We start from the raw sequence: 22,677 nt of genomic DNA, 5'->3' as shown, positions 1-22,677 counted from the left end.
GAGAACACATGATATGGAAAGGGGATAGTGAATAATATTTTGCTTCATATGATATCTAAGTCCAGTACTTCCAGGACAAAAAGCTTTTCTGGACATTAGATGTAAAAAGGTGAGATTTGGTGAGGAGAATCCCATGGTGGAAGCAGGAAGTCTGCTGAGGATCACATACAGGTGAAAAGGTGGATGTTTACCAATGCTGTCCTTGGATTTTTTTGTCTGACTAAAGTACCAGGTCAAAACTTCTTTCTTGTCTCTGAAGACAGACATTAGTTCCACAAAATGTATGCGTTTGGCATCTGTAACTGACTTGAAGCAAAAATTTAAATGTACTTGTTTCTACACTCATGTCAGAATCACGGCTGCCTTGAATTCCCCCAGAGAAATTATTTTTATACGGATGTAGTATGTAAGTATGCATACACTATGCAAGAATCAATGTACACAGGGGTAAATTACTCTGAAAATGATGTCCTAAGGGATCTGCAAAGCATGGGAATGCATTGAATTCAAAATCTGCAGAAGAACATTTTTCATTGCTGATTTTTTACTTTACTAGAAAGCTACACAGAGCTTATCCAGTGATCTGAATAGTTCCAGAGTACTTGGTCTAGTTAATAGCTTTAATAATGATAGAATATTCAAAACCAGGAACAGCATGCCCTTTCAAAATACTGTATGTGAAGCAGTGTGCTTCATTTTCTTAGAGGCCAGTAGACTCATATAATGGACAATTCTGAAATCCTTATAGTAACAGAAGTATTATTTGATAGGTATTTTAGGGAAGTATTCAGTAATATAGCACTTGTGTATGACAAGGGAAATGGGAATAAAGCAAAAATTTAGTTTTAATTAGCAGATAAGGGCTGTTTACATTAGGCCAAATATTTTAAAATATAGGAACTATTTCCAACAGTATTTTGTAAGTTTAAATGAACTTTGCAAGGGTGTTAGCTTACATTTTACTTTCTGGTAGTAAGAATTACTGAAGAACAACAGACAGTTTCTAAATACTATACATACACATATGAAATGGCTATTAATAAGATATGTGTGTCTAATTAAATTGGCAAATTTTTATTTCAGATGATTCAAAAGATACTGATTCCTTATCAGATGAAGCTACCCACAATAGTAATCAGAATAACAGCAACTGTTCCTCTCCTTCTCGAATGTCAGATTCTGTTTCCTTAAATACTGACAGTAGCCAAGATATTTCTCTCTGTTCTCCTGACAAAGAAACACGTGCTGCTGTTCTATCCAAAATCAGGTTTGTAAGATACTGTGGACCACTAAGAAAATACATTAGAAAACCGTTATTTAATATTTTATGTTAAAGGAAGGCGTTCCTTCCTTTAATTCATTCATTTATCATTAATTAAATATTTAAAATTTCAGTGTTTTATAATAGAGTTAATAATATTCTCTTAAGGTTAATAAAGTTCTCAAAAAAAAGAAAAACTTTCAGAGACTAGCTTTAGTATACAATACATGGTTCTCATTTCTCTTAATAATAGGGTGTAATGATTTTATCTTTTTAAGTTTTTATCCCTACAAAATACATCAATATGCCATTTTAAAAGCTTTGTGTTTTTATTTGCTTAATTTTGAAAATCAATTTGATTGCTAACATGACCATTAAAGGTTCTTAAAAACTTACACAGATTGGAATTACAGGCTGTTACTCTTCTAGCAGTTTTAGTTAAAAAGTGCCATTTTTCATAAAAACTGCTAATACAAATAGGAAAATTGTCCAAAATGGAAACTAAAAGAAATTAATAAAAAAGTAAGTTATTGCCACTTTGTACTTTTGAACTGTTTTTAATTATTCTTGTTGAGTTTAAACAAACTTCTGAAACCACGTGATGTAAAAACATTGCCCAAATGAGCTCTTTATATAACACATTTCTTCAATATAAAATATCAAACCATAAATCTGTTTCTTTGTCCTGTTTTGTATGCACAGCATGGTTACATATTAATAGTAACTTTTTTTCTAAAATTATACTTAGAGAAATACATTGGTTCTTAGGAGAATTTCTTTAAGAACCATCTTTTTTTCTTCCAGGCGAGAAGATGAAAATTTGAATAATCTCTTGCAAAATGGAGGAGAATTGAGTATTACAGTAGAAGAAAAACTAAATGTGCAAGAGAAAGTTACAAATTTGTCTGAATATGAATTGAGCATTGAAGAAAGATTAGGCCTGATAGGAAAAGGTGTTGATCTAAGTAATCCTATGGAGGAGTCTCAGAAATTAGACCAGATAAACATGAATATCAATAAACTTGTTAGTGAAGAAGCAGTGCCAGTTCCTGTAGAAAAGTTAGAAACACAGAAAATGGTTTCAGTAATGGGCTTTTTGAATAACAACGCAAAAGAAGAAAGTGAGCACTTGGAAAATGGAAATAAATATCGTGTAAATAAAGTAAACGGACTTGCTGAGGAAACAGTACAGTCTCCTAGTAAAGAAAAACTAGCAAAAAGCACTACAGTTGATGGGGATTCTGCTGAGCTGTCTGTTTCTAGAAGCACTGAAGATTTGTCCCCACAGAGAAGCGGTCCTGTGATGAAATCTCACAGCATCACAAGTATGGACAGTGGGGGGCTGAAAATCTATGATACTGTAAATGAGAATGGATCTCAACAACCAAACTCAGCAGTAAAATCAGGACCAGATACTGCAGATGGAAGAAACATAGTCCGAAGTAAATCTGCTACTCTTCTCTATGATCAGCCTTTACAGGTTTTTCCTGGGTCATCATCATCATCTGATTTAGTATCTTCTACAAAAACGGTGTTCAAGTTTGACTCAAATCACAATCCTGAAGGTGCTAATGTAGTGAGGGGATCAGTGACAGGCGGTGCACAGATGCTCTGTGCTCCCCAGTATAATATTCAGTACAGCAGTAGTGCAGCAGCAAAAGATGCCTTGTGGCCCCAGAAACAAAGCACCCAAGTAGAACAGGGCACTTTACCTCCTTCACGTCTGCTTAGGTCTGACAGTACAGAAACTCCCAGTTATGTAAAGCATTCTGGCAACATGAATTTTTCCAATCATAACAATGTCCGGGCCAGCACCGTGTACAACACTCACCAGCGGATGGCTGGGAGACACGCAGATCTGTGGGCTGTTCCACCAGGTGACAGACTGCTCCCAGGAGCAACCAGGCACACGCTTCAGAGGCAGAGCAGTGTATCTTCTACAGCTTCCATAAATATTGGGGATAGTGGACCTTCAAGACGAGCCCAGGTGCCTGAAGGGGACTACTTAACATACAGAGATTTGCATTCGATGGGAAGAGCTGCAGCGGTGATGTCGGGACAGCAGAGGCCTCTCTCTGCCCGGACATACAGCATCGATGGTCCCAGCGTGGCCCGGCCACAGAGCGCGCGGCCCTCGGTCAGCGAGATCCCAGAAAGAACTATGTCAGTCAGTGACTTCAACTACTCGCGGACGAGCCCCTCCAAGAGATCAAACCCAAGGGTTAACTCCGAGCACTCCCTATTAGACCCTGCAGGAAAAACTAAAGTCCCTCATGACTGGAGGGAACAGGTGCTGCGACATATTGAGGCTAAAAAGCTAGAAAAGGTAAAAACAATCATTCTATATTTTTTTTTCTACTTTTCTTTTACCTAGATGTGGAATAAGGTAAACACTCTGTTTTGAACAGCTTTTAATTACTAGTGAAAATTTAATTTTGATCCTGCTTTAAAAAGGATAAATGCGTTTGTAATGAATACATGAGAAGCACTCAGATGGTAGACTGAACTAAATGAACTTTTCCCCCAAAGGATAAAAAGATCTTTTCCTCCAAAGAAAAAAAGAAAGGTGCTGTTTTTTTTACATCATACTTGCCAGCTTAGCCAGACTACTTTTGAATACATTAAATAATGTCATACAGACCTGCTGGACTGCAAGGCCAGCTCTTTTAAGGTAATTTTTAAGGTAAATTTTATTGTAGCTTTGTATTCACAGTTTACTAAAATATTCCCTTGCACTTCTTGATCTTTCTGTTCTGCCCTTTTTTCACCCTATTTCTTCTCTTTAAGAACATGGAAAAAGAAAATCAGTAAAATCTATTTAGAAGTATAGGTCTGCAGCTTTAGTTGCTGAGGAATTCAAAAGCCATAATTATCATGTATTTGCCTCCAAGCCAGTTATCTTTTGAAGTTGGGTATCTGACAGATTGTTGAATGAATATTTATTGCCTCTTGTGAGATGAGAACACTTAAAAATCTTGTTCATTTCAGAAAAATCACAGTAGGTTTTGATAAAAGTAGAGATGATGAACAGGATTCTTTATGTACTGTAAATGCCATCAAGAATTTGAGCTGATAAGTAGAGCCGAACAATTATGTATCTTCAAAGAATTTGAGTAGAGCCTGGAAGACTGTAATCTGTCCTGCTAACCCAGTTGAAAATATCATCACTAAAAATGGCTTGAATGTCATTTAGCCAGATCATGTTTCTTTGGAAGGGAATTAAGTATCCAAACAGCATTTTGATTGTGCCAGTTAGGTGGAATTTGTTTTTTAGTTTCTTTTCTAAGAACATAGTTTGCTTTGTAATTATTATGGTAACTATTTGAATATCTGTGATGGCTAGAGAAATTTAATTGGAGATGGTTGGAGAAATTACTTTCAACTATGATTTTTCTTCAGAAATCCCAGTATTTGGGGGGAAGAGTTTGCTTTTTGTTTTTTGGGGGTTTTTTTTGGTTGGATTTTTTGTTTCAGTTTGCACAAATTCTGGTGACAGAAGGGGATGGGTTTCATTTTTTATAGACACCTGCACAAAATCTGTACATATTCTTCTGATCCAGCGGGTCACCCACAACAGGAAGTGTCTTAGGGTAGTATTGTGCTCTCATGTGGGGACCCCTTGTCCCACAAGAGGGCTACTAATCTCACCATGTTCGAAGTCTAATAAAATGTGCATTCCCTCATTTACCATTCTCCTGGATGGATGTATCAAATCTTACATGAAGTGACAAGAGAAGCAAAAATACCAGCAATCCTTGAGTACAAAGGGAAGCAGAGCTTCAGTGCCCTGCTACTGCAGTTGTTTATAGCTTGTTCATTGGCATGTTAGGAACAGTGTTTAATGCAGCAGTGATATCTGTTTGAGTCTGCAGCAGTGTAGTCACCTTTACTTAAATGGCATTGACTGCCTGACTTGATTCCTTTCATATCTGACAATATTTTTCATTATGCTTTATATGTAAACTTTAATTTTTTCTACTAGACTGATGTGGAATAACTGCTATTAAGATTTTAGCTGTGCATTTAATTTAACAGAACTTTTAAGTCTGTTTTTTAATGTTTCTTTTGTTTTGGCCTTGAAGTTTTTTAAAGTAGTCTTAATCTGAGACTTTTTTATGGGTTTAAAGTAAATGTGTATATTGAATTGTTTACTTTATATTCTTTAGGATATAACCAACTTAAAAAGAAAAATCTGAATTGTGGAAAATGTAGATATGATCCTATATGGTAGCTGGCAGATATGATAATGTGGAAATTCTAGCAATCAACTCAGTATTTCTTATTTCTTTTTTAAATAATGGCTTTGGTATTTTTGTTTGTAATTAAAAATTAGCCAAGTGGTGAGGGTGCTTTATCTATAAAGCAGATTTCTGAAATGTTTTGAAATCTGAAGAAAAAAATCCAGTAATTAACAATCCAGTATTAACTCATTTAAGGAACAAGTTCAGTTACAGAGCTTGTTTAAGGAACGTTTATTGGAAAGTACTTTGATAAAGCTTTCATGGATTTAAAATGGCACTTTTTTTTAAAAAACATAAGATGCAACACTAAAAAAATTACAAATACAAAATTAGGCATTGTGATGAATATTTCATACCTCTTTTCTTGACCAATATAGATTAATAGTATTACTTTTGCTGTGGCTCTACTGTTATTGAATTTAATCATGTTTATCATTTGTGTCCTTACAGATAGAAATGCTTATTAGGGAGGAGGGTGTGGTGGTGGGCTTTTGGGGATTGGTTTTGTTGGTTGTTGTTTTGTTTGGTTGTTTTATTTTCTTTTCTTAAGCTCTTGAAAGGTTTATTAATTGTGTTTTTATAACATTTTGTATCTGAAAAGAGAGGGAGGAGTGAACCCACTTAAATTTTTCCAGTAGTGTCTGCTTGTTGGACAAATTTGAGAAACTAGTTCCTTATTTATTAGCTCTTTTTACCTGAGATAGGTGGGAAAAACTTTTAGGAGTTTAATTTGCTTAAGCAAAGATACAAACTAGTTTTAAGTGTAGCAAAAATTATTAACAATGGGTTCCAGCCAAATAGCTAGCATTTGTAATACCATTAATAAGCTGTAAGGGTCATGGTATGGGCCATTCATTTAGGCGTTGGACTTGGTGATCATGGTGGGTCCCTTCAAATTCAGAATATTGTGTGTTTCTGTGAAATGTAGAGAATAACTAAAATTATCCATCTGAATGAATGAAGGTGAAAATAGTTCATGAGACCATTTGTAAATAGAAATTTTGCATATATTAGAAGAAACAGTTTGCTTACCTGATGCAAAGCATATTTTATTAGGGGATACAGGAGCTTATTTAAATGTGAAACTGCTCTCTAGCGGTTGCATACATAAGATGTTGGAAAGCATGCAGTCAATTTGGCCCTACCCCCAACTTCATAAATGTAGTGCAGAGTTTTAGAAACAGTAATATTTTTCAGCATATTTTCCTTTTTGAATGTGTCATACCCATTTTGCTAGTTAGTATGTTACACTATACTCTTATAGTACTCCTTTTGGCTTTTATTTAGGAATTGAAACCAACATTCCACCTGTGTAAAAAGACTAGTGTCACACATTTGTGGTAGAGAAATTTCTCATCCATAAATTGCAGTAAGAAGTATCTGCAACAGTTACCTGCAAATACGTGTTACATGACCTTTCTGAGCATACAAAATTAGTTACTGAGTCTGATTGTCCTTCCCTTGCATATGTATATTTTCCTTTTTCTGTTGCAGATCACATGGGAGTTCATTAGATGTGTGTTTGCTTTCAATTCAAATGTCATCTGAAATTAAGTCATCTGTTTTTTATCTACTTTATCTACTACTTATCTAATATACAGATAAAATGCATTTAGAGGAGAGATCATAGTTTAATTCCTGCTTTTTTTTCTTAAGAGTTGTCAGTCTACAGTGCCTTATTAAAAGAAAAATGTCTAATTGTTTCAGTACTGATATGGAATTGCAGTTTTAATTAAAGTTTGAAACTTTTTCTTCCATGCATTTTTCTATGCCACATACTTAACATGCAAAAATATTTTCATTTATATGACTTCAGATCTTCTCCCTAGTTAAACTTGCTTCAGTGTGTCAAGGACAGTGACTTCAGTGGGTCTGTGCATACATAAAATAAAATACTTAAATGTTCATAAGATCGTAACCTGAAGAATATTTTTACATAGTTTCATATCCTGATAAATTACAGGAGTATTATCTCTTTAGTACTTGTTAGTTTTACATTTTGATTTTAGTTATATTTATTTTTTTCCTTTTTTAAATGGACATCTGAACCATCAATATGTTATAATATTTTGTAGAGTTGGAGGTCAAACAAACATGCTTTAAAGGAATAAAATTCTTGTGCATTTGGTATGTAAACAGCAAAAGTTCTCAATTTGCAAACATTTTCTTTCAGTGGAATTTAAATTATGTGTAGTTTTTCCATATGTAACTCTTCAGTAGGAAGAGTCTGTTATGTCAATAGTGGGAATGAAAACTGAAGGGATTTCTAGACACTTAATATTGTCTCAAAGGATTACTTATGTCCACCTTTACCCTGCATTTGATTCTAGGTAATGTTAAATAAATCAATTAATAAAAAAGACTAATACTTAGGCTTAGCAGTTAAGTTACCAGTTTAGGCTGTTTCAAGATAAGTAGAATGTAGAGTCTTGTTCCCTGCAGATATTGAAGTAATTAGTTCCTCTTCTATGCCCAAATTTCATGGCTTGCCATTACAGACTCCAAACAGTCCTAATATTACAATATTATTCTCCTAATAATTACAATATTACAATATTATTCTGCTATAAAAATTACAATATTATTCTCCTATAAATTCTCCTAAATAAATTCCATTACTTATTTTCTTGCACCTAAGTAAATGCATTAAGGCATTTCAATTCCCAAATCACACCCTTTTGGAGTCTGAAATATTAATTCTTTTGTAAGCTGCAAAAGACAGAACACATTCCAGTTTGTATCATCTAAAAAAAATACAAGTATACCCCAGAATTATGCTACTAGCTACTAGCCTGCATCTAAACTGATTCCATTAGAGGCCGATTTGCTTACAAATTGGAATTATTATGATGAACATACTGATTATTGCTTTGTATATAGCCATTTTTCTTGATGTATTGTAGTTCCTAGTATGGACTATTGATGGCTAAATAACTGATTTCTAGTAAAAATATATTAAGTTAAATATAAATATAAATGTAATTTAAATCTATTAAAATATATATAAATATTATATATATCATTAAATTTATAGTAAAAAATATACTGAAAGATGACATGTATATTTCTTAGTGTGTATCAGTTCAGAGTAACTGAAGTAATTCTTCTCAGGCCTCAAATATTTGAATTATTATTTTGCAGGCCATCATGCCTTAAGACATGGTAGCAAACCAGATGACTAATGGAGCTGGTACTTAGAATTAACAGTCATACTTAGTGTAAAGTTTAGATCATGTATTTACTCCATATTCAGTTTTTAATAATTTGTAGTGAAAATCGGGGTGGTTAATGCCATTTGCATATTCAGATTTCAGAAGATGTGTTCTCTGGTGCAGCAGTCTTCAGCAGTTTTCCTCAGAAATGTACACCTTCATCATACTCACATTGAGAAACAAAATTAACAGGAATGCCGTTCACACTCCAAATGCATCAGTTTCTCTCTTCCCAGCTAGAAATAGGTAGAGGACAAATACTCTTGTTTTGTCCCTAGGAATCTCTTCTTGTGTAAAACTAAAACTTTCTTACATGACCATTTTAAATAGTATTTGTTTTGTACTGTTAGTACAGCATCTGGGTTTCTTCTAATTTAGTGTTGAGGTGCTGTGCTCATGTAGTAAAGGAGAGTAATGATGTTTGCAGTGTTCTCAACTCTTCCCTACATCAACTGCACAATCATTTCTTGTACTTGTGGAAGAAGTCTCTTTCAAGAAAGAAAATATTATAAACCTTTGAGAGTTCATAGTTCTCAGATTATGTAGTCACCTTGAAACTCAACTGAAATCTCAGTTTCTGATGTACAAGTTCATACCTCTGTAAATTTTAGGAAAGTTCTCCCTCTCTGTTGCAGATCTATCTTAGATTTTAAATCCAAATTTGCATTGTTACTTATCTCTTTTGTCACATAGATAGTTGCTATTTATTTGCCATCTGTTTGGCTCTGTCTGAGAATGAACCCAGTGGATCTAGGGGACTTTACAGGACTATAGTCTGCTGGAGACACTTTAAAGAGAGAGAACTTTTTAGTCCCACCATGCATTACTTCTATTTTTATCAGTCTTTTTGCCACTTACAGAAGATGGAGAGATATAGGAGCCTCTGAGAGCTTCCTGTAAGGATACTTCAATGAATTGCCTGTAGTGGTGGGGCAAGAAGACCACCTCATTAATTGCAGGCACTGTTATGAAAAGAGTAGTAAGAAGATGGTTTGAGGCGCTAAGAAGCTGAGGAAAATTGATTTTGGCATTTTTGCCTGGGTGTTTAGCCTAAAACTTAGAAGAGCAGTAAGCTCAGATTGAATGTTTAGTGAATGTAAATTTAAATGCTAAGAACAGTCTTCCTCTCCCAAGAAAGGGAAAACATCTGCAGACTTGTTTGAAAGCTTGAAAAATCCATTGGCTAGAGAACATGGAAGGTGTAAAAGAGAAACATGAAGAATGCTTACTATGTCACTGAGACAGAGGTTATCCAAGAACTTCGGCCAAGATAAAACCAGTATTGTCAGTAAATACTGTTTTTCAAGGGAGTTTCCAATGACTGTGCTACCAGAGCATCATCTGGGGAGTATGAGTATGCAGAAGCATATGGCTTTGATTATTAAACTAGTTTTAGTTTCACAAGATGAAGCTAGGACAAAAGACCAGATGTTTGCCTAAAGACTAGTGACTGTTTTCAGAATCATATTAGTATACCTAGTCAACAGGCAAATGCCTAAATGTGTTTATTCATGTAGGAATTGTTACAGTATCTTAGTCAATTATACCTATTTTGAACATTCCTTTCTTTAACTGAGAAAAATTAAAAGCTTTACACAAAACAGCTTTGAATTTGCTGGCTTTTATACTTTGTGGTGTATCTTTTTTCTACAATAGTATTTTTTTCATGGGGTTGTCACATGTTCAAGATAGCTTTGTTTTATTTATCAGGTGGGCTATGGAAGGTTTTCTATTTTTCCCTTTGCACTGTCTTTTTATTTTGTTTTGTTATTACAGCTACAAAAGACCATGGTGGCAAGATGGTAATGTCTCTTGCCTTCATTTTGTTATCCTTCCTAATACTGCAGGGGTCAGGTTTGTAAGCTAATGAAGCTCAAACCCAAACCACTATCACATCTGCCCTTGAGGTCACGTCACCTCTTTGATTGCCTACAGTAGCACGGGGGTAGTCTCAGTTTCGTTCAAGCCTCTTCCTTTAAATGAGGCTTGTTTACATATTTGAGTGAAGTATTACTGTAATGCACTGCATATTATCAGCGTGGTTATAGAAAGAAAATTCAGTCAGTCAAATCTCTGTGTAAATTTTTATTTTTACTTTACTAGTAGTGCTGTGGGGGGATGAGACAGAATAGTAAGGGGTAATTAGATAGATTTCCACAGGTATTTTACTTGACTGCCAGCTTATCTTCCTATAACATACTTGTTATGTTGCAAATATAATGAATACCTGAAAATTTTGATAAGCACTTTTGTTGTTTTTTCAGACATGTGAATATTTCAGTTACTTTATTTACATGTAATTCTGCATGTGAACTGCTGGTTGCATGCTGATTTACAGTAAATAAAGGTAAATAGGGTCACTGAGTTGTGTTTATACATCACAGTAGTACTGTTCTTGCATGGTTTTATCTTGCATGACAATGGAATATGTTTGTATTACATGTATAACACGTCTTGTGGTTTATGCATGCTGCACTAATCTCTGTGTTAAATCTGTCCCCTCTTTATTCAGAGCATGCTGTCTCGGTCCTTTAATTCCAATTATGCTGCAGTTAGCAGCTTTCACTATGGCAGCTCTAGGGATCTGCATGGCAGCCAGGGTAGTGTTGCCTTGAATGTTGCAGACGGAAGAGGTTCTGGTGTGCACATTGTTCGAGTGAGTACCTACAGGAGGCTATTGCAATATATAGAGGGGGAAAGAATAAACTGTAAGGGGGTCCTTAAATTGATACAGTAATCCTTTTACATATGCACAATGCCTTATTCAAAATAATATAATTTTTATGCTGAAAATATTTTTAGGCATGAAATATTTTACCTTCACTTCATATGCTATAAACTTACTGCAGAGCTTTTCAGTTTAATGTCATGAAGTTGAGTAGTCTAACTGGCTTTGTAGATGGTTGAACATGTGTAGAACTGTCTGATTTCATCGTACATTTGTGATCAAAAGATTACCATCCTGAATTTAACCTAGGCTGATAAAGTTTGAACAAAATCTGACTATTCTTCTTCCTCCCCCAAAAGAAATTCTGATGATATAAACTGTACTGTAAGGTACTGTAGGCATTCAAGAAAATTTGTAGTCAGAAAATATGAGGAAATGAGTTTTTAAATAAGCACCCTGAGTGGTGTGTATGGCATCCCTAGTGAGCAGGATAAAGTCACCAGAAGACTTCCTTGAATCTTTGACTAGTTAATACCTGGGATTTGTTAATTAATTTACTGCTGATAAAAGACACCTCTACAGTTGTGGGATTTGTAAATGTCCATCAGTATTTTATTGGGTGTACGTGTTAGTTAGTGAGATTTTCTGCACAAATAATGTCCTAGTTATTAAAAAAAGATAAAGAAAGATAAAGCCCTTAAAATATTTTATCCTGAGTTTCTATTGAGAATTTTTACTTTTAATTATATAAAGACATGTGTCCTTACCACTTCATTCTGTTTAAAGCATCCCCAGGCTTCTGCTCCAGGAGACCAATGCCAGGATGAAGTATTCATTTTGGGACAGCAGAATTACTCATCTGCCACACTTAGTCTCAAAGATGTTCCTCCAGACAGCATCAAAAAAACAGCTGTGCAGGTAGTTATCTGCATGACAACATGGATAGGACATTATTTGCTTTTATTCATAAGTCTGTATATTTTATTAGCTGTAGAAACTTATGTTGGGATAGCAGCTGGAACTAGGGCTTCTTTAAAATGTAATACACAGGCTTCAAAACTGACATAAATGAAACAGCATCCTCAATGAAACAGCTGACTATATGAAGGAAGATGGTTTTTACTTTTCTTCAGTAGGTAATTTGAAAGAAGAAATCTGCAGCCAGAGAAGTACTTGCAAGTGAAAATTGGAATATGGCAGATGATTTCAGAAAAGTAGTATGAAGCTGATTAACCTTCTAAAGAACAAACTTAGAATGTCTTGTGATGAAATAGTGATGATAAACCAGAATAAGTAGGAAACACTTTGTATTCATCTCTAAGCACCATGTCTGGAAGCAGGTCTTACTACCATGAAACTAAATGGATTTTTGTATATTAATGAGTAGAAGCTGATTTTATTCTTACACCTTCAGGAATTTCAGTTGCATTTCTACAGACAATGGGTATTAAGAACTTGCACAGCTGTGGATACATTTTACCTATATAAACCACCTCTGGCAACAAAAAAAGTTTTCCTGTTATACTTCAAGTTTTCAGAAAAGGCAATGGAAAATTGTGTGTATTAAATACATATGATCTGTAAATAATCTGAAAATGTATTATAGACACACATTATTTCTCAGAATCAGTGTGACTTAAACTCAACAGAGCAGATTCTGATATGTGTCCATTCACATGGCATGATTACAGGTTGAAATTTGCACACTTGTTACTTATAATACTGAGTGAGTATTTTAACATCCTTGTATCCCATAACTAATGTGATCAGAGTGGCAGGCCAATCTCTTACTCAAGTGTGTAGCAGTTTTGGAATCATACAGATGAATCGGTGACTAATTAAGGTGGATAAGAGCACAAGATGTAATGGCAAGGGGGTAAAAAGGCTGTGCATCTCAACACAGCTTCAGTGAGGAAACATCACCAGCTCCAGAATCATTCCTGGTGACATGATTGGAGTGTTCTGTATGTCTTGACAGTTGTGTATCTCACTGCTGCTTGTCATCATTATACCTATCAATCAATTACATATGCATTAAGAAAAGAGTAACATTTGTTGGAAATACTACAGTTTTGATATTAAAATCTTGAGCTTGGATGGGAACTTGCTGAGGGAGTTTTCTTGTGAAGTGGTCACCATAATATGCTTGGTTAGCATGTAGTCTGACAGCCTGGGATGGGGGGTGGGAATTTTTATTTTTATATGATCTGTTGGAAATTGTTACAAAATCTCTGAATTTTTGTAAGAAAAGCACAGACTATAATGGCATGAATCAAGTGTCAATACCATCAGTTGCACTGCTGGAAAACAATATTTGGGGAAACTCAGTGAAAAAACAAGTGCTAAAAGCAAAGGCTTTACAATTTGTGCCAATGAATTAGCATTCTAATTAAGGTTTTGTTTTTCAGATTGTTCAGTAGGTCAGATCTGATAGCTATAAACAAAATGGATATAATTGTACATGATCCAGAAGAGTAGTTTTAATAATGTTACTGAAAATTAAGAGCAGTCACATATGAGAAGTATTGAATTAATGAAGCAAGAATTGAGGATTGCTGCTTATAAAATGTATGACCCTGATCATTTTTTTTTCAGATGCCTTTAACAAATGGACAAATGTGCCAGCCTCAGAGGCTTCCTGCAAACTACAGCCAAGTCCATCATCTCCCTCCTCAATCATCAGTCGCAAGACATCCATCTAGAGAGCAATTAATTGATTATCTGATGTTGAAAGTTGCCCACCAACCTCCCTACACCCAGTCCCAGTGCTCTCCCAGACAAAGCCATGAGTTGGCAAAGCAAGAGGTAAGAGTAAAATCTATCTGACAGATACAACATCTGTCAGTCAGAGACATTGTTACATTCTTTACATTTATTATCATTTCTCTGTAGATGGTGACAGAAGCAATATAGGGATTTACCTCCAGCAAAAGATCTCAGAGCAATTCTATCCCTCAGATCACACATTCCTTCCAGTTTTGAGAGAAATGTGGTAGAATTTTAACTGAACGCACCAGAAACTTTAACTTGCATCTTTTTACTGAGCTAAAAATTAATTTCTCAACTAAATTTATTTATCTCTACTTCATTATTTAGCTAGTAACTGAAGAAAACACAAAGTCACAGTACAACTTAGAGTACTTTGCATCTGGAATGGTTAAAAAACCTGCAAGTGCAGAAATATGTATCCCTAAGCAAAAATCCATAAAAATGTTAGAGCAATCTGATGCGTACCTGATAATTATGTTTTGTTTATGACAGATATGTATATAAGAAATTCTTATACCGTTTAATGACCCTTTCATTGTGACAGCCCTCTTTCTATATTGTTTGAGGTTTTTTGAGAAAATCCTGATAACTTCATTTTCATTCTGTGCTAGAATGAGAATGTCCACTTCCTGTGTAAAATAAGTTTTTTATTCAACTCTTCTAGCAAGAGAAAGAGGACAGTCTTGGATATGTACCACTTTCAGTCAAAGTAGGAATGAGATTTGATTTTCAAAATTTACCTAGGGGTAGCAAAGAAATAGGAGGAAGAGATTCTTTCACATAAGCATGTATATTTGCTGGAGGCATTAAAGTAACCTACTTAATATTGAAATATCTCTGAATTTAAAGCCCATGTGAATTATTATTATAATAATAGTGATCTTGGAATAAAACTTAGTACAATGTACATGATCTTACATTGCAGTCTTGTTCTGCATTAATATTATGAGATGTAATAACCTCTGACCTGCTTTTTATTTTTTTTCATTTCAAAGTTTTTATTCACCTGAATTCCTAATAATTCCATTACAGTAGCTTTGAATATAGATTTTCAGCCAATTAATCTTCTTTTGATTGTAATTACTTAGATTCGAGTGAGAGTTGACAAGGATCCAGAACTTGGATTTAGTATATCAGGAGGAGTTGGAGGGAGAGGAAATCCATTCAGACCAGAAGATGATGTAAGTATTCTATACTAATGCTTCTTGAAAGCCTTCTGATCTATGATGTTTCTTGTGTTCAGCAATGGGAGAAAAGAAAGTATATATATCTCCCAAACCACTACACTCCAGGACTGGAAGGGAGAAAATTGGAAAATTATGTGGAAAATGAAGGTTGTAGGTGGTCACAGTTGAATGACAGTACAGATGATTATTCCAGATTAGTAGTTTTTGCAGTGGTTAACAGTTCTAGTTATCAGCAGACTTGAGATAGTGAATTGTGGAATGTACAATTAGGAATCCTCTTATAAAAGAGATGGTGACTTAGCCTACAGCTCTATTTCTAGTAGTAGATAATTCATGTTGATATATACATCTGCCAAATTAAACCAAGGTGGATCACAATTGTCGTTAAAGATAATTCTGTATTTTTAACATCAGAAAAGGGAGGCAGTTGTAAAAGTCAGAGACCTGTAGAATAGTATTACATTCTCTTCTACTTAGGATGGAAATTTGAAAAAATATTTTGAATTACATCTGTTTGATGCTATCCTGTTATTCATAAATAAGTTGTCAAAAACATTCCCACATCTGTTTTTCAAGGGCATATTTGTAACCAGAGTGCAGCCAGATGGACCAGCATCTAAGCTGTTACAGCCAGGGGATAAAATAATTCAGGTAATGTACTTAATGTAATTAATTACAGTAATGACTTAATTAACTAGCCTATGTAATATACTGGTTTGGTTTCAGTTTGCACCTAAGAGCAGAATGTTTACTTTTTAGATAGATTACCTATCTTTTTTCTGATTTTTTCTTTGGTATCTATTCCTGATACATTCTGGGATGAAACTTCATTTTCTGCCACCTAACACACCAATAAGTGACTCAGACTAAAGCACAGTGAATAATTTTTTCAAATTCTGAACATTTTTCATACATCTGAAGAGAAAAAAAAAGTGACAAAAGATGTCATTTGAGACAGAGCATGAGCATTTCATTAGGCTATACTGTCATTCAGTTGTTGCATTTGTGGTCGTTCACATGCAGTGTTGAGAACAATGGTTGTTTGAACACCAGCAGCTGCCTCTGACAGCCGCTCCCCACAGTTGCACTCTCCTGTTACATCCCTCTCCATGCGCAGCTACTGCCAGCCTTTGCTGCTCTCCCCCACTGGCAGGCCAGACATGCACGAGCCCTGGCCAGAGCTGTCCCTTTGCTGCCTGGTGTCTGGCTGGTCACAGCATGCATCTCCTGGCTGCCCATCTGCTGCTGGCCAGCCAAGTCAGGCATTTCAGGAGCCATGGCTTCTGGACTGCAAACTGTGTTGTTCCTTCCTCTAGGAAGTCTGTACCTATCAGACCTTTTCTGTATCAGATTTGTTTGAAGTTGTCTTGTATAAATGTGCTCGTAAACTATTAGGGATGGGGTCAGAGCAGTATGTTTGTAGTACCTTACTTTCTTAACCAAAATGGGCTAGTGGGACATTTGAAAATTGTTCTAACTACCCTTAAATTCCAGAGCTTGGTAAAAATAGTTATTTATCATATCATGAAAATGTTGATGGAGTCAACTCTGCTGTGTTTCAGTTTTCTAAAAATAGAACAAACAAAAAGCCCAAAACCAAACACCCCAACCCCCACTAGTATCTCGATTAAACCACAACATCCGGTGAACCATATTCTAAAACAAAGCCAAATTGAAAACTCAGCCTAGTTCTTCAAATGAAAGATAAAGCCAAAAGGCACACGAGAAAACTGAACTGAGACTAGTTCCAGCTAAAAGATGGATTGTTCTTGAGCACGATAAATAATCTCTGCTTGTCAGTCCTCACTGGGTGAGAGAGATCCTAGTTCTCTTACTGATACAGGGATGGTGATAACCTAACACCCAGGGTTACCAACACATACATGAACAGGAAGCATGTTAAAACTTTGAAAAAACTACTAGCACATTTGTTACATATTTCTAAAGTGGAATGTACCTGAAAGGTATTTTCTGTTTTGTGGTTTATTCCTGTCTTTATAAACGCCATGCAGACAAATCAAATTACTTAATGAAGTTTTTTTTATGTTGGCACTGCTTGGGTTTTGCTTATTGTTTAATAAGGAATTCAATTTGAAAAAGAGCTCAAGAACCAGTTGCACTTCCATGCTTAGACAATCAGAAGCCACTTTATTTCTCATAACAAAGAGTATTTTTTTATGTAACAGCACGTTCTTTTTAGCTGTGATAGTCCCAGTGATGATGTAATGACAGTCCCACTCTGTCTTGAGCCACTCAGACTTCATTTTTTTAATGAATACCATCTCTTCCAAAATGCCTTTACTATGCTTGATTTTGCAATGTTCTCTGTAAAACATTCAGTAGGCATGCATATTATAATTCATGGCTAATACATATTTTTAATAAAAATATACTAAATTATGAATGACTAGATAAATGAAAGTAAGGCTTAAGACTAGGCTAGGACATTCTGTACAAATTATGATTTGGAAGGGTTGTTGTGACTTTTGTACTCTGAACAGTCTACATAAATCTTCCTCTGCAAATGTAGAAAGATTTGAAAACCCCTGGTTTTATAACCAAGGATTCAGCTGGTAAAACAGCGAGTGTTCAGTGATGGGATAAGATCTGTAACATTCAAAATGTCACTGCTAAGGCGCAGAGAGCGCATCCAGTTCTCTGTTCTCTGTCACCACATAAGCAGCTCAGGGAAAAAGATGGGATGCACAGCTGGAAGCTGTAACAGTTTAAATGGACAAATTTGTCCTTTTGCAACATTTTGCTGACCAGGTTGAGCACGATCTTGCTCTGGTACACTCAGGGAAGTTGAGCCATAGCCATGTTTTCCCTGTCTATTGTAGGCCACTTGGGCCTGTCTGTGTTTGCCAAGACAAACTTGTCCAAGAATAACAATATTGTTTAGAGTCACACACAAATACAAGTTGGAGATTATCTCAGTCTAACACAAAAAAAATGCTCCCAGTGCCATTAATGTTTTGTCACAGGACTCAATAGTTTTAATTTATCACAGATGCCATTTCTAATATTCTGATACTTAAAATAGGATGTGTCATGTGTAGCCCATTCGGGATTTTTTGGTGTGGCTGTATTCTAGCTGATGAATTAGATGTCTGATGTTATATAGCTTAAAGTTCAGTTTTCTTTTGGTTATTTGCAATATTCTTCCAAGGCTGATATGGTAATTTAGTTTTTTGTAGCATGCAGGTACAAATTCAAGTAATCTGTGGTGTTTTATTCTCCGCATTCATATAGAAACCTTAAGGCTTAAATAAATGTACATGAAATAATGAAATATCTTTTACCAACATGGAATAAAGACTGTCATTTTCAATTTTAAATATTTCTTTTTAGGCTAATGGATACAGCTTCATCAATATTGATCATGGACAAGCAGTGTCATTGCTAAAGACTTTTCAGAATGCAGTTGAACTCATCATTGTGCGAGAAGTTTCTTCATAAGTACCGTGGATTGTGGGGATAAACCAACAGAATTCATTGAAGGACTATGGGGAAACTGAATATTTTGCATATTTTTATACATTAAAAGAACTCAGAATTATGATCAAAATTTGTACAGGAAATACTGAACTTGTGGTTAAACGGGGAAAAACCACTGTAGAGAACATACAGGAAATAATTTTGGAAATGCGTATGGTGAATAAACTTGTTTTTAAGCATTATAGCAATTTAAGGATCACTCCTCCAAGAACAAACCTGTGTTGTTTTTTTGTACAGATGGTAGGTTTATTTTTGGATAATTCATACACATTACTAAACTTTGTGGAAGGCTTTGCGAAGCCTCAGTTGTAGCCAATGGACAGATGGCAGGGCTGTCTGTCCTGTAGCTGTTTATTGCCTTTATTTTTATTCACCAGATATTAATGTGTTACGCTGAACCACTTCTGTAGATACGAACGGGGATATGAAGTGTTGGCTTTGCTATGTGCACATTGTATAGATGAATGGGTAGATGGAAGGTGGTGCTGGTTGGACAGAATAAAGGTCAGGTGAAACAATTATCTGCTATCTAAATCTGGAATCAGGAGACAAGAAAAAGTGTTTAGTTCTGGAGTGTACGTCTACCAATAGAAAATGCAATAAAAGCTTACGATGTTTTTTTTAGGAAGACTGTAATTACAAATTTGTGATATTATACAGGATTTGTTCTTAAGGTAGTCATTGAATATTCATTTGCCACATGTGATTCATGTTTAGTTGTTTTCTTGCATACATAATTTTTTCAACTGTACTGTGGAATTGTGCCCAGAGATTTTTCTCTGCTATGGAAATCCCCAGTTTTGTGGAAATGGTGATAATTTTATCTTTATTAAAAAAACTCCATTTTAAGCCGACAGATTTTAAAAAAGAAACTGAAATGGCCAGTTTTTAAGATTGTTGCCTGTAATATAAATTTAAACATACACAAATGATGCAGGAAAGGTTATGAAAGACATCTCGATTTTGTTTGGCCTCTGCATTGCCTTGTTAATCAAAAAGGAAACCATACACATGGAGCTAGGTAACCAAAGCAAGTTTGTGAAATTTGAGCAGTGATGGAGAATTGCTGTGGTGAGATGGAGAGTAAAGGGAGGGTGTACTTAAAACCCACCAGTTCATAATGAGGTTTCTTAAAGGGCTGTTCCTACAGGTAACATTAAATGTGAACTAGACACTTCAGAGTCATTAAAGGGTTTCTAATTACATTAATGTAATAGTGATTTACCACAGGCTGCCTTTGTTCCTTATTACTGTATAAAAGGTTCAATTATGCTTCTATTAATTTTGTTTACCAGAAACATTATCTTTCTCCTTTGTAATTGAATAGAGACTGCATAGTCTGCAGTGATAATTCATACACGGTTGTTATGGACCAGGGAAAAGTGCCATAGAAGACCGATAACTGTTTTTAATCAGGGCTAATAATTAGCCTGTCATTGGAGCAATATTGAATTATTGCAGTTCATTTTTAATTATGTACAAGTTGGTAGTTTGGGACAGGTATAAGCGCTTTTTTTCAACCCAAAAAGTAAATGCTTTTAATAAAGCTAGCAAAAACACCAGCTTCCTTTAGTTCTGGAACAATGAGCTGGAAGAGAAAGGAATTATACACAGCTAGCAGTAATAAACAGGCAGTACTTTTTTAATAAGTGAACTCCAATATTATTGCACTTCTTTCAAAGATGTTAACTATTGCTTATTGTACTGTGTATAGTTCTAATAATTTTAATTGAAACCCTTTAACAACTCTTTGTATATTTTAATTCTTTTTAGTTGATTTTCAGTAATATTTGCATAGAAAATGATTTTTTTGATATATTAGCAGAAATGTGCTGTATTTTGATAAAATTCACTTATTTTCTGTGTGCTGTTAATCTTAAAGAATGAGAAACATAGCTATATAATGGCAGGCTTCAGTGTTTAGTTGTTATTTAGTTTCTATTTTTTTATTGAAAATGCAAAATGTTCACATCACGTGTTCATTACTTTAATCATGTTATTTTTATCACACACTGCCTTTTAATGGGGATACATACAGACAAGTCCTAAATGACCTTGGTCTTCTATAAAACCTGTATCTTTGAGAAGGGAAAAGTCCAAAAAGCAGAACTGATTCTTTACTGATCTTGGACTGACTTTGTATACATTTTGCAGTACATTTAAATGTATCACTGAGAAATACTGTATTGTATTTTGCTTTAATGGTAACAGAAGTTTTAAATGTGTTGTGTCACTTAATTTTCAGATTTATGTATCACAGAAAAATTCTACCAAAAACTGTTCAGCTGGTAGAACTATATAAGTAGAGATTTATAGCAAGAAGTTTAGTACTTCTTGTGGAAATACTTGGCCAAAGCTTGTCTTCCGTCAGTTAGCAAATTAATCGTCTAATAAAACATGGATTATGCTGATTTTACTCACTAAATGTTTGAGTTTTCAGTGAATTGAAATGTGTTTGTTTTGTCAGTGTCAGTGTGTGAAGGTAAACATGTCAGACTAAATGATTTTGTGGGGAGTGGGAGAAAGAGGACTCCTGAACTAGTCCAGCCAGGATTCAAAAGGAGCAGGGACAATATCAGCACTTTTCAGTTTGAATGCACTGTAAACTACATTTTGAATAGAATAAAATCCATCAGCAACCTGAGTTACTCAGCATGGCAGTGAATTGATGCAAACTGTGTTAATTCTTTCTATTCTTAATAGTTCATTAAAGAATCAGTTCAACTGATGTAATGAAAAGATGAAGTCTCCCACGTATTTATTATGTAAATACTTTTTTAGTTTCTCTTTTGAATGAATTAAGAAAAAGTGTAAATACTTGAAAGCATTCTATGAACACAGACATAGCAATAAGCAACACACAGAATCAAACATTCATTATTATTTTGGCTTTGTTTAGAAATATTCCCTTGTCAACAGCTATGTAATGTTTCTATTGATCAGCATTTATTCAACATTCCAAATTTTTGTATATAAGAAGACTGTTTCTGAGGTAACACATGGAGAATAGATAATAAACTAATGCTCTTTAAAGCTGTGTGAAATTGACTTATTTAAGTTTTAGGAAAAATTCTCCATAACATTATTTATTAATCTCCAGTTTTTGTAGACCTCAGTACTCAATCAATATGCATTAGTAAAGTCTTATTTGTGTTCCTGCCTCTGTGCATCTTAGTGCCCACGGGTCTGTTCTAAGTGATTTCCTTGCAAGACTGGGTTCTTCACAACAAAAACATGTTTTTGTGAATAACCCCATGTGGTGGGTTAGCCTTGCCTTGATGCCAGGTCCTCACCAAACTGCTCTATCACTCCCCCTTCCCTAGCTGCACAGGAGAGAAAACAAGATGGAAAACAACTTGCATTTTTAAATAAGGCAGTTTACTAAAGCAAAAGAGAAAGTTTACACACATACAAGCAAAGAGAAAATAAATAATTTTATTTTCTACTTCTTATCAGCAAATGATGTCCAGCACTTCCAGGAAGCAGGGCATCAGCACAGGCAGTGGTTGCTCCGGAATGCAAACGCTGTGAAAAACAAATGCCCCACCTTCATCCTCCTCTTCTTAGCTTTTTTATCTGAGCTGACATTATATGGCATGAAACAAACCACCCTTTGGTCTGTTCAGGTCAGCTGGCCTATTTGTGTCCCCTTCCAAGATCTTGCTCCCCCCCAGCCTACTGATGAATGTAGGGAAGACAGTGTTGGTGCTGTGCCAGTGCTGTACAGCAGAAGGCAAACACTGGTGTGTTATCAACACCTCTGTAGCTACCAGTGCAAAGCACAGCACTGTGAGGGCTGCTGTAAGGAAAATTAACTTCATCTCAGCTTGACCAAATACAG

General features: G+C 35.1%; 1 protein-coding gene across 6 annotated transcripts in view; it reads left to right on the top strand.

Annotated features, from left to right (window-relative positions):
* The window catches only part of ERBIN (erbb2 interacting protein), a 118,640-nt gene extending 97,065 nt beyond the window's left edge, over positions 1-21,575 (top strand). For 4 of the 6 annotated variants that reach the window (XM_030968658.1, XM_030968660.1, XM_030968659.1 and 1 more), the window contains 8 exons: positions 1,084-1,267; positions 2,066-3,587; positions 11,227-11,370; positions 12,169-12,300; positions 13,978-14,187; positions 15,240-15,332; positions 15,915-15,989; positions 18,690-21,575. In XM_030968658.1, coding sequence (XP_030824518.1) covers positions 1,084-1,267; positions 2,066-3,587; positions 11,227-11,370; positions 12,169-12,300; positions 13,978-14,187; positions 15,240-15,332; positions 15,915-15,989; positions 18,690-18,797 — 2,468 coding nt within the window. In that variant the 3' untranslated portion in view covers positions 18,798-21,575. The remainder of the gene's footprint in view (positions 1-1,083; positions 1,268-2,065; positions 3,588-11,226; positions 11,371-12,168; positions 12,301-13,977; positions 14,188-15,239; positions 15,333-15,914; positions 15,990-18,689) is intronic. The other 2 variants (XM_030968662.1, XM_030968661.1) reach the window with 1 other exon arrangement.
* The last annotated feature ends 1,102 nt before the right edge of the window (positions 21,576-22,677 follow it).

The sequence above is a fragment of the Camarhynchus parvulus genome, chromosome Z (assembly GCF_901933205.1).
Source record: "Camarhynchus parvulus chromosome Z, STF_HiC, whole genome shotgun sequence".
Classification (NCBI taxonomy): domain Eukaryota; kingdom Metazoa; phylum Chordata; class Aves; order Passeriformes; family Thraupidae; genus Camarhynchus; species Camarhynchus parvulus.
This window is presented reverse-complemented; position numbering and strand designations above follow the sequence as displayed.